Source organism: Thalassophryne amazonica, chromosome 5, assembly GCF_902500255.1.
Source record: "Thalassophryne amazonica chromosome 5, fThaAma1.1, whole genome shotgun sequence".
NCBI lineage: Eukaryota > Metazoa > Chordata > Actinopteri > Batrachoidiformes > Batrachoididae > Thalassophryne > Thalassophryne amazonica.
Window position 1 is genome coordinate 22,340,707 of NC_047107.1, and position 12,255 is coordinate 22,352,961.

General features: G+C 40.2%; 1 protein-coding gene across 1 annotated transcript in view; it reads right to left on the minus strand.

The window, feature by feature from the left end:
- Positions 1-11,989, minus strand: part of pbx3b (pre-B-cell leukemia homeobox 3b) — a 191,747-nt gene extending 179,758 nt beyond the window's left edge. The window contains exons 1-3 of the mRNA XM_034169539.1: positions 11,930-11,989; positions 11,793-11,813; positions 10,833-10,914 (exon numbers count right to left, since the gene is read on the minus strand). Of these exons, the coding sequence (XP_034025430.1) occupies positions 10,833-10,914; positions 11,793-11,813; positions 11,930-11,989 (163 nt within the window). The remainder of the gene's footprint in view (positions 1-10,832; positions 10,915-11,792; positions 11,814-11,929) is intronic.
- Between the last annotated feature and the right edge of the window lie 266 nt (positions 11,990-12,255).

The following is a 12,255-nucleotide window of genomic DNA, read 5'->3' on the forward strand; positions in this document are numbered from 1 at the left end:
AAACTAAAACAAAGTCGGCGTCATCAATCGGATCAAGCGTGCAGTAAATTCTATTTGAAGTGCACAGAAATAAAAGCAAGAATCCATCTTTTATGCTTTGAAGCAGAACATGAATGCACAGAAGAAAGGAGTATTTAAATGTTCCTAAAGTGTTTTTTTTATTTTTTTTTAATGATCAATATCCCCTGCACTGGTGTCCAAATCAGTACTTGTTGGAGCACCATCAGACTGCATAATATGAGTAAATCTTAATTTTAAGTGCAGCCACACAAAAGACCATCTATTATCCAGCCTTTACAAACCCAGCACGTCCATACTATCTTTCTATCTTGAGCGCTCTCTTAAAGAAGAGTAATAATATCAAGTAATGATAGGTATTGTTATGCCGAGGATCAGGCATATCCTGATTTTTATCACCGTCTCTCACAGGTGCCGTGGCGTTACTTGTCAGGACTGCATGTCTGGGTCTTCCACATGTCAGATAAAAATCGCTGCACTTGGTGTTTCGGCAGCCTGACAGCAATTTATTTGAATGTTTTGTCACACTGGTGTTGGTGCATTTTGTGTGGGCTGCTCACCAGAATGGCAACAGCTCGTAGCTTTTTGACACTTATGCACCGGGAAGATGCACGTACACACATGCATGCATGCACGCTTGCACACACACACACAATCACAGATGCATCTACTGCATGTCTGCTTTGAATACTTAAAATTTATTGAAAATAAACATAAGGGGAATGTTGGTGAATTCAGTGTTGTTGATCAGCACCAAATCATTAGCGCAAAATGACTTTTGAAAAATATGAATTTTCATTTACGCCTCTGTGGTGATATACGTTACCCTATACAAACCAAACACACAACACTAAAAAAGTCATTTATGATTCATCCTCAAATGCTGCTTTGTCAGTAAATCCTAAAGTTATTTAATTCACGCAATGCAAAAGTGAGAAAAACAGCAAATTCTCACACGAAAGGATGTGGAACAGTACAGCTCCGGGCTATTTTTTTATAAAAAAATTAACTGTTTATGCAATACCGACAACTTGTTTTGTTGATCAAGAAAATTAAACAACAAATATTTAAATAAATGTATCTTTAACTTATTTTATCAAGCTAAAAGCAAAAATCTTATTCATAATGGAATTTGATTAACTCTTGGTATATGCCATTTTAAAATGAATTTATTTCATTGTTAGCCTGTCTGGTTGAACAAATACAATATACAACAAAGACCTAACATTACGTTATATGAAATTTTGCACTTTTTTTTTACATTTTTGTATGTGTATTTGTTCATTTCTAGTCTTCGCTTCTGGTTTGGGTTTGAAATATTCAACTAAACAATTCTAGCAAAGCAAATTAATATTGCAGATGGAATAGAATACTCTCTAAAGAGTCAACAAAGTGGATGGTTTTGTTTTATGTTTATTTAAAATGTTTGTGCTTGCTAAGTTGTTTTTTTTTATTCTGTTAGATTAAGTTAATATTTCTGCTTTTGACTAACAGACTAAAATTTTGTCTAACGTGCACACAAAATAATTGTACTAAAGTTACTTTTCACATTTTTGAGTGTAGAATATTAAAAATGATAAACCAATAAGCAGAGGTGATACGTACGCATATAAAGACAGAGATGAATGATTCACACATTAATGTTGACTGAGATTCACTTTGGTATGAAATATTTGAGACCTGTCTGAGATTTTATTTCTAATGGAGTTCCATATCTGATACTTTTACTACAAAGGATAATTTGCCAAAAGTTTGGTTGTGCAGAACATGACATTGACAGATTTCATTATTTCTTGGTTTTTTATTTCATTTTTTACTTTAAATGACACACAGCTGAGTTCAAAATGATAATAATAGTTTGTTTCCAACCCACAAACCTCTTACTGGGGATGTTAAATAAAAAACCTTGCTACAATCCTGTGATTGAGGTGACGTGGAATATCGAGTAAGTTAATGAAATCCTCTCAAAGACAGGAACTCTATTTTTGCACCATGATAATTAAAGTACGACACAGTTATAATTTACAGCCTTCGTTTAATTGCATAGGAAAAGTAAAATGGAAGAGGTCCGTGAGAGGAGATTGAATGCGCACGTGCGCGTGCGGAAACGTTTATGTGCACTCAGGAAGAGTGAATATGAAAGAGCATCTAAACAACAGGATGGCGTATCTTTTCACATCACGGAATGTATCAAAGATTAGGTAATGAAATATGCACAGTCCAATTTTTTTCTGCTGCCGGGGCCTTTGACAAATCGAGTACAATCCAAAATCTCCATAAATCACGATTAAAGACAAGTATATCATCACCAGCGCATATATCTTCCCCAGCCTGACCTGTAGACTAATGAGAAAAGCCCCAGACTATCTTGTCTGATTAATTAATTCAAAATGTCGGCTGTTATTCAAATGTGAGGCTGCTGTTATTTGAATAACACTTGACAGCGATGCCTGAAGAAATAATTTCTGGTTTGTGAGGCTGCTGCAGCATTACTGATGACGGCTCATGGAAACGTCGGGAGCCGAGGAGTATGTTCCCCTCTTTGCCAGTCCTCACGCTCACCTTCTCAGTCACGATAGCTCCAAGAAGTATTTCATTACTTCAACCCTCCCGACACATGCACTTCACAATTATGGCACTTACAGGTTTTTTTTGTGTTGTTTCTCCTCCCCCCCTCGCTGTCTGTCCTCGCTCTGTTTGTGTTCCCTCCCACAGATCTACAGGGCAGCGCTTTGGCTCTGCAAGAGACACGCTGGCAAAGAGGAAGGTCATGGTTTTTACAACTGCAGCTCCCCAACGCTGACAGTCGTTGCTGCCAAAGTGACACGCTCTGTTTGGCTTTCCCACGTCCACAGAGCTCCGTCGCACATGCACGTTTAATCACATGCATTTTGTGTCCGTCTGCAAGAAAAAAGGATGCAAAACCTTGCAACAGGCACAACCGGAAAATATGTGGTGGTTTATAGATGGGTATGGGGAGCAGGGGTGGAGAAGTGGCGCCAACGTGCGCACAAGGGCCCGCGGCAGTGCACACCCCTCTATCTCTTCCCTCATCAAGCATGGATTCTAATCAGGACTGGGGAGATATAAGACGCTCAGTCATTAAATAAATTAACTCTGCCACTCCGTGCTCTCGCTCAGCACCCGTGAGAGGCCCGCCGTGCTCTGCATACTGACGGATCATCACGTGCCTCACCTTTAAGCCACGACCAGACCTGCTAACACCGTGCCGAATGTTCAGCTGGTGATAACGCACCTTTTTACAATTAAATTAAAAGAAAAAAAGACATCTGTTTATTTTTGGAAAGGTGTGGTGGAGGATGGGGGAGTGACATAAGCTGTGAAGACCGGCGTTGATTCCTGGTGAGACAGCGTCGACATGAGTTTTTGAGGATCCGCGCGGCGCGCTGCCATTCATCAAGAGGAGGCAAGTGCGGCTACGAACAGTACGAGAGGCGAGTGTCGGCTCGGATCACTGACACAAACAATCAAAGCTGACACAGCCTTCGTATAACACCTGCCACTCCGCGCGCGCAAATAGATCAATACGAGGGGAGCTCATTCACTGCTTAAAACTCATACCCTCGCAACCCCACATCATCTTCCAGAGCGCCGGCGTGTTTAAAAAAAAAAAGAACAAAAGCGCATGCTTAATCCAGATCAATCATCCTGACATCAGAAATGTGTATTTGAGATGCAAACATGAGGAAAATACACTGTGTCAGCACAATGCCCATTGTCAAAAAGTTGCCATTTGAATTTCCGTCGCATCGTGCAGATACAAATGTCTTTTAAAAACCCCTGACATTGCAATCTGTGTGGTTCTAATGCATGCTTTAATTCTCCATTATTTAGAGAGTAAGAGAGTAGAAACACATTAGAGAAAGTAAGAAATGAGCAGAAGGGTCTGGGGATCTCTCTCTCTCTCTCTCTCTCTCTCTCTCTCTCTCTCTCTCTCTCTCTCTCTCTTGCAGACACAATTAAATATTCATGTGTCTCCTCCTAGGACACAACAGATACAGATCATTATCATGGCATCAGCACACCACCATTTTGTTCGCACTTTCGCTGCTGAATCAACGAGAATCAAAAACCACCACACAAAACATCAGCAGTGCCACTAAAGTTGAAATTCTCTTTTTTTTTTTCTTTTTTTTTTAATAAAGTGCATAGTTTGCATCAGTTATCAAAATAAGAGATGAAATGGGTCAATCAGCAATTATTCTGACTGCTAGGTTACAGTTATGTCATTTATACATGAATATTGTCACATATGAACGAGGGCTGCAACAAACGATTATTTTCATAAATGAGAAAATAAATGACTGATGAGTTGGTCGGTTCACAAAATATCAAAACATGGTGAAAAATGTCAACCAGTGTTCTCCAGAGCCCAAGTTGATGCGTTCAAATGTTTTGTTTTATCCACAATCCAGAAATATTCAGTTTACTGACAGAGAAGAGTTTAAAATAAAGTAGAAAGTGTTCATGTTTAAGAAGCCAAAATCAGAAAATTTTGATTTTTTTTAAATGAGTCAATAAGATTAACTAATTGTCAAAATAATGGTTGATTAATTTAATAGTTTATTAATAATCCATTAATTTTTACAGCTGTAATATGAACAAGTTTCAGCTTTTTACGTGTGCTGTTTTTTTCCAACTGAATATATTTCACAGGCATAAGAACATGATCGCAAATTGTACAAATGTATGGCATTTTACATACCAAACAATTAATTGTTCACTAATTGATAACTGATGCAGCCCTACGTGGAATAGATCCCAGTATATTACAGTATACAGGTTCTCCATCCACATGCCACAGGGTGCACAATGCTCGTGAATCATTCCAAAATTCATTACATTCCTCCTGCCTTCTGCTGGAGGAAAAAAAAAAAGAAAAGCAGAAGAAGAACAGCAGTAAAGTACTCTGGATGACCTCCACTTTCTGCAGAGAGGAGAAACCTGCCTCTTGTTTTTTTTTTTTTTTGTTTTTTTTTTTTTTTTGCTTTTCAATCCCCATCAAAGACGAGCAAAAAGGAGGGACAGCATTCCCCTGCTCGGCATCATTAATCATAGCTTTCTGGGAGCAAGCGCATATTAATTTCTGTCATCCCAAACATCATTTGGTATTGTTGTGCCACGGCTTAGCCCTCATTCAGCGGCAGACACCGGCCGTCCGTCCTGGCTGAGGGAAGACAGGGCCTGTGTGGCTGTGCTTCAGAGCAATAGGCCTTTATCCCCGGGGCTCTGACACCAATTAAGCCATTTCACCGAGAGACCAAAACAGCCACTGTAACATGAGCCAGCACCTAGCTGCTGGCCCCTCGCCATCTTTCCATTACTTCAGACGCAAAAATGAACTTCAGCGACTAAAGAAAACAAAACGAGCCAACTCTTAACAAATGCTCACATTAACTGCTGACATAAATTGCAAAGGCGGGGATTTTAGTTTCTGTGCACTGGTGATTACAAAACGTGTGTGTGTGTGTGTGTGTGTGAGAGAGAGAGAGATTCCAGAATGTTAGTATTTCAAACCCCAAAAAAAGAACTAGTAACGTCCACATATATATATATATATATGTATATAATTGCATGCACCTTTACTGATATATGTGTATATGTGTGTGTATGTATCTAAATTGTACTGCTCAGTTCATGACCTAAAGACAGTTGCCAATAATTACTTTATAATAGCATAATTGTAAAAATGTGACCAAATGGAGGGGCAGCTCCCCCCCCCCCCAAAAAAAAGACGTCTTTTTCGCTAAAATATCATGAAATTTCAAACGTGAACGGCGATCACACATTTTGCATATTTTAAATAAATACATGTGGTATTTTTAAAAGATTTTAATCATTTTATCTGTCTGAAACTTGCATAGTACTATGTGCATATGTGTATAAACACACACTCACACACACATACACATTGTAATAGTGTGATGCCAGTGTGACAGAGGCTAAAGTCTTGAGTTTCTGTTGCATGTTTTTTTGTGGTTTCTTTTTGGCAGACAGCAGAGTGCAGCTTGTCTTTTGGCTAAAGCAGAATAACGCACGCTTTGTTATGAATTAAATATTAGAAATCTTAACACAGCAGCCAATAAGAATTATTTGCCTTATTAAAGCAGCAGAAGACGCTGATTAAAATTTCATTGTATTGCACTCGTTTTTCTTTTCTCCCTATTTCTGTCTTCAGTCTATCATTGTAATGTATGAAATACGTGGAACAATACCATATGGAACAATGCGAAGAGGGGCTTCATTTCAAGCTTGCAAATGAGAAAAACATAGTATAAGATCCTTTTTTTTTGGGGGGGGGGGGGGGGGGAGAAACAATGTTAAGCCAAAAAAGCAAAAAAGCAAAAAAAGAACAAAATGTATTGTTGTATATTTGTAAGATGACACCGGTAACAAGCCGCAGCCTGTCAAAATATTACAAAAGACATTCATGCATCACTTCATCCACACAAATCCATCACCTGTGAGACTAACACCTCATGCAGTTTTACAAAACTGCCATGAAACATTAAAACACACACACACACACACACACATATATATATATATATATATATATATATATATATATATATATATATATATATATATATATATATATATATATATATATATATATATATATAGACAACAGCATGATTTGGCATTCTTGCACTCACAAAATAGTGGGTCGCTTAGTTGTGCACAGATAATGTGTGTGGAGTAAATGGACATCATGCCGTCTCGTGTCCCATGACGGAATCTCTTCCCTGAAACACAAGAGCTAATGAAATGTGGACCTATAAATAGCAGTGTCATTACTGAGAGAGGAGTTTTGGAGCTTTGCACCACTCAAACCCTTTCTGCACTAATAACTGACTCTGTGCTTCGGCCAGAACTGGACACTTGCACAAACGTTGTCTTGCTGCTTTAGTTTAGTGATTTAACGCTGAAGGATGGAGCCCAATCGTACTGTTTTCTGTATGGAAAAGCAAGTAAGGAGAAATTTTAGTCGATGGTGCATCGTAGAGTTTTTAGTTTTTCTTTTTTCGGTTTTTAAAAACATGTCATGAGTCAAAAAAATGAGTCGGAATACTCACTTTTGTTTCTCCATTAAAAACAAACGGCACATTTGTACTGGCTGTTGTCGCTCAGGTTTGCATTTTTCAAATATAGTAACTGGAAGATGCCAAAAAACAAGAAGAAGAAGAAGAGGAAGAAGGAGGGGAGTCGCCTCCACGTTGCTCCTGCTGTAAACTAATTTCAATCAATCCTTCCTTTTTGCAGCCCAAGCAGCCTCTGCTGGCTGCCACCGCCTGAAGATAACTATTTCACCACCTCTGTCATGCCTAATTAACAACTCAGATGTACAATTCAGAAATTTCGCAATTAACCTACTAAAATATTGTTGGAGGATGCTAATTGTTATGCCAGTTGCCATAAAGGCTCATTTGCATAACGTATGTGCAAAAAACAATTATGAGCTGTTGATCACGCCGGAGCCTGCCTGCAGAAAACCGCTCGGAGCTACGGAGGGGGAGCCGGGTGCAGATGGAGGGACGGCACTGAATCATCGCACAAAAACCAGATTGGAGGAGCAGAGGAGATACCAGACAGGACCAGTACAGAGGCGTCTATTCTCGCCGCACAATAGCTCTCGCCCTCCCAAATGAAACTGATATGTCGTCTTTGTTTTCTCCTCCGTCTTTGTCTGGCCCTCTCTCTTTTTTTTTTTTTTTCATCTTTGCTGATGGGGTGTTTGGGAGCTACTTAGATAATGGCCACATCTTCCCAAACACCCTCTTGCACTTCAGAGGAGGAAGCAGCAGCAGCGGCCCTGCCATTGAGCAGCCAGGAACCCAGCTGCGAGCGAGCCATTCTGCACAATGCTATCTAGTCACTGCAGCTGCATCGCCACGGCTCTCGGAGACAAGAAGCAGCCAAAGGCAATTGTCTCTGCCGCTCGATAGCTTTCTGCGCTGTCATACGTTTACTGCAGCACTAATAAAGAAAAAATAGATATAGAGCAAATAGAATAAAAAATAAATAAATAAAAAACTCAGCTGGATGCTTTGATATCACGTGTTCTTGTAATAAGAACCGTAATAACAATCCTTTTGGAACGTGAATGCTCATTATCTCTGTCAGGGAACATTGACATTAATTTTCCCTGCAGATTTCAGAACGTTTACCTCCTCAGTCCTAACTCTATTTACTCCAGGTAATGCTTTTAAGTCAGCCTTGCATGTGGTTAATTACAGAATCACCCTTTAAATGCATTTAGCCAACACTGGGTTCTGAACCTATAAGGTGCGTGCAACAATTTGCATGCCAAAAACTAGGTCCCCCCCCTAAAAATAAACATGCAGCTGACACAGGTTTGGTTTTAAAGGTTGGATCCATACCTGAATCTGCCACCTTCTCCCTCTCTCTTTCTCTCTGCCCTACCTCTCCAGAATCCACCCCCCCCTCCACACGGCCGCCACCTCCATTTCTGAACCTGATGAGTCAAAGGTCAAGAAAACAAGTCAATACGCAGCCAAAAGAAGCAGCTATGCAGCTGAGAGAGCTGTGGAGAGGGCTAAGCCTCTCTGTGGCATGCCGTGATTTAGCTTGTAATAGTTTTCTGTAATCTCTTGCTATTGATTAAACCTCACATCAAAGAGGAGTCTCGCTACAAACCTCTCTTTTCCTGGTCAGAAATACCATATGGAGGTAATCTTTCACCTTTGTTATTCCTGCCGCCGCTGCTGCCGTGAGCTTCTCTTCCAGCGTGAGAGCAAGACAAGGGCAGCAGGACAAAACAAAGCCAGCGCATTGGAATAACAGCAGAAGTCACCGGTCACTTCACGCTCAACATGTGTACCGTGTCCAGGCGGGGGGGAGGATCCCAAAGAACTACCGTTTAACTTGGCTGCATCTTTTGATCGTGACTAAAACACGTTCATTTAAGTACACATCCGGCGCTATGAGACCAAAAATGTGCACTTTGTCAACTCAACGCTCAAATTTGGCTTATGTGAATGCAAAAAGCAAGAAAATTTGAGGGGGCAGGCAAGGGGGGGGGGAGAGAAAAATCCCTCCTGCTAAAAACACTCAATTTAGTGACAGGCAAATGACTTCATGCTGCCACTTAATCTCATTTCTTGCATAATGCTCTCTAATTAGCATATCAAAGTGAATTAATACTTCCAGGGCATTAGCGATGCAGAAATATGCCGGAGCTCCACAAAAACTGTTCGAAAAGTGGTAGAAAGTTAAAAAAAACAGCCTTTAAAAAGTAGAATAAAAAAAGAAGTGTGTGTTACTTAAAATTCTCTCTCTCTCTCTCTCTCTCTGTGTTTGATTTGCTAGTTTCGTCACCAGGTTTGGCGCCATAACGTGATTCGGCCATGGCACAGTTTCGCCGGCGATTCTTGGGAGAGAGTTCAAATTTAACTTCACTGTCGGCTCCCGCAGCTTAAAGACAGCGGCCCCTACGCCATTTGAACACACATGAGAGGGTCAAGGGAAGTGTGCGAACGCGGCGGCGGGGTGCCGCTGAATGGAGCACTGTGTGCTGGAAAAACACGCCGGTCAATGAGGCCACCGGACCAGCTGAGCTCTGTCAGTGGCTCTGATTGTGTGTTTTGGGGAGGCGGTGGGGGAGCACTCCCCCTCCGTCTCATCACTTTATTCCCACTCACATATTATGACTCGTTTATGTTGCTTTCATTTCTACTTTTCAAACTTCATCTCTTCACCTCCAGCCTGATGACTTGAGTATGTGAACGCAAATCGAGATGGACTCCTGTCATACTTTACCCACTGGTGGCTGAAATCAAACTCCATCATGAAAGTGATTTCCACCCAGTGTTTTGTTTTAGTGTTTCTTTTTTTCTTCCCTCCTCCTCACCCTCCCGATCACTTGTACGGTCTCGGCAGGCGGCGGGGCCCCTCTGACATTTTGTGGCCCCCGTGGATGCCACCTGTGACTGCCAAGTTCATAAACTTTTATGATCTCCCCCGAGCAAAGTTCCTCATAAACCGCACAAAGGTCACAAACCTGACGGAGCAGCACGGCGGCTAAATTACACCAATTCTACTCCAACATACACACGGGCATTTGTCATTTTCCTTTTACAAATTTGCACATGATTTGGAATTTTATTTCTTCCCTGCACCATGTATATGCATCTGCGCTTCATTACATGTGTTGAAAACCTGTAATGTGTTACAAACTGTTTATAAAGTGCCAAAACTGCAGGATTTGAAACAGACATTTTTTTTTTCAGTGTAAAAGTGAGGTTTTAAAATAAACTACGGCAGACTCTGAGTTATAAGTAAAGTTATGACCACAATATAATTTAAATTCTGTTTGTCAGCAAACACAGTGAAGGAAGCTGCTCAACTTTAACCATAAAAAAGAAACTTCCAAAAAAACTGCTCCCTTTTAAAATGGATTATTTAGATTTCAATATGCTTTTTTTAGGAGGGGGGGCTGCATTTGACATGTCCTACAGTATGATCAGTATGATTAGATTTTTCTTGTTAGAGTTATTGATTGATGTAGCTGTTGCCTTCTAGATGGCAAAAGCTGCAGATGAATGGATTGCGTGTGATCTCCTGCGTGTTGCGTGAAGTTCACAGAGCAAAACGTGCGTTTGTGTGGCACACATGTAAAAACGGTGATTGATGGATGGGGTCAGAGGTCGCCTCTAAGCTGGACGCGCGCTGCCATCAGATGACTTGGAGGTAAAAATGGCAGCGAGCTGTTCCGCTGAGGCTGCGGGGTGCGTGTGAACACGGTGATGACACTTTGACAGTGAGCTTACCTGTCTTTTCCTTTGATTTCACACAGAAACGCTGAAGAGTGCTGGTTTCATTCTGTGACAGTTCAGTCCATGTTTCCTGTTTCAGTATAAGACAAGATAAAATAGTGAAGTAAATTCACTGTTAAATCACATTGGGAGGCATTTACAAGCAAAGGGATTCCCCCTTTTTTCCCCATATTTTTGGTCACTGTCATTCACTTAATATTACACACAGCTGAAAAGGTGAGCAGGTTAATAAAACAGAAAAACAATCAACTAGTTTGACCATTAATTATTAAATCAGGGGGGAAATGCAGCATTTTTGAGTAGTTTCAGCTCTTAAAGATAAAGATTGCTTCTTTTCCTTATATATATATATATATTATATATATATAATAATATATATATATATATATATATATATATATATATATATATATATATATACTTGATCTTCTGGTTTAAAAAGCTTTGACAATAATAATTTAATAATAATTAAAGTGTGAAAAATGGAAAATATAATTTTAATCACATTTTACAAACTATACTACGAATCACTTACTCATAAACTATGATTAATAACGTTCACTGTATACCTCTAAAGTCACCATTTGATTAAAGTAAAAATGTCCATTTTTTTATTTAAACACCAAAAATATTGCATTATTGTAACTGCAATGCCAATCTATATTCACAATTAACACATGTTTTATTTTGGCTTTTTTTGCACAAAAATAGACTTGCATTCTCTTTCATATGAGAGAATGTGCGTACACACTAACTTTTTTTTTTTTTAGAGCACGCGTTTGGATGCGAGCTGTTAAATAAGACCTTTGTGTTTTGTGAGGCAGTAAATGCGCCTCGGTGAGGAGATGATCATTGTTATGCATGGGGGAGTTAAGTTAACGGGCCCATCTCTGTAATAATGATGCGTTCAGCCTTTTTCACGGGCCAAGTTAATAAACATATAAATCAACCAACTTTGCTTGCGCCTCGTCCAGACTTTGATCGGTTATGGTCATTATTTGATGCAGAATGTCACCGATGTCTTGTTTTCTTCCGTCTCCGTCTGTCCCATCGTGTCCATGTGGAGGCGGCAGTGCCATGCCTCCTTGTACCGAGTGGCCGGCCAGACCCACGCCGCCGATAGACTGCATGATCCGGGCTTGGTCGTCCATGGTAGCCGCTAAAGAGTCCGTGCACTGAGCCACACAAATTGAAAAACTCATATACGAAATCGGCTACAACATGTGCCGCAGACTGGATGTGGGTGCACGGCTGTGGTTATACAGCGATTTAAAAAAAAAAAAAACTAAAATAAAAAAAGCAGATCGGTTTGGTTTTATGTCCAAGTTGTCGGTGTCCTCTGGCTTTTTTTTTCTTTACGCGCGGTCCAAAGTGCCAAAACGCGTAACGGCGATCCTAGTAAAAAACATAAATCTTT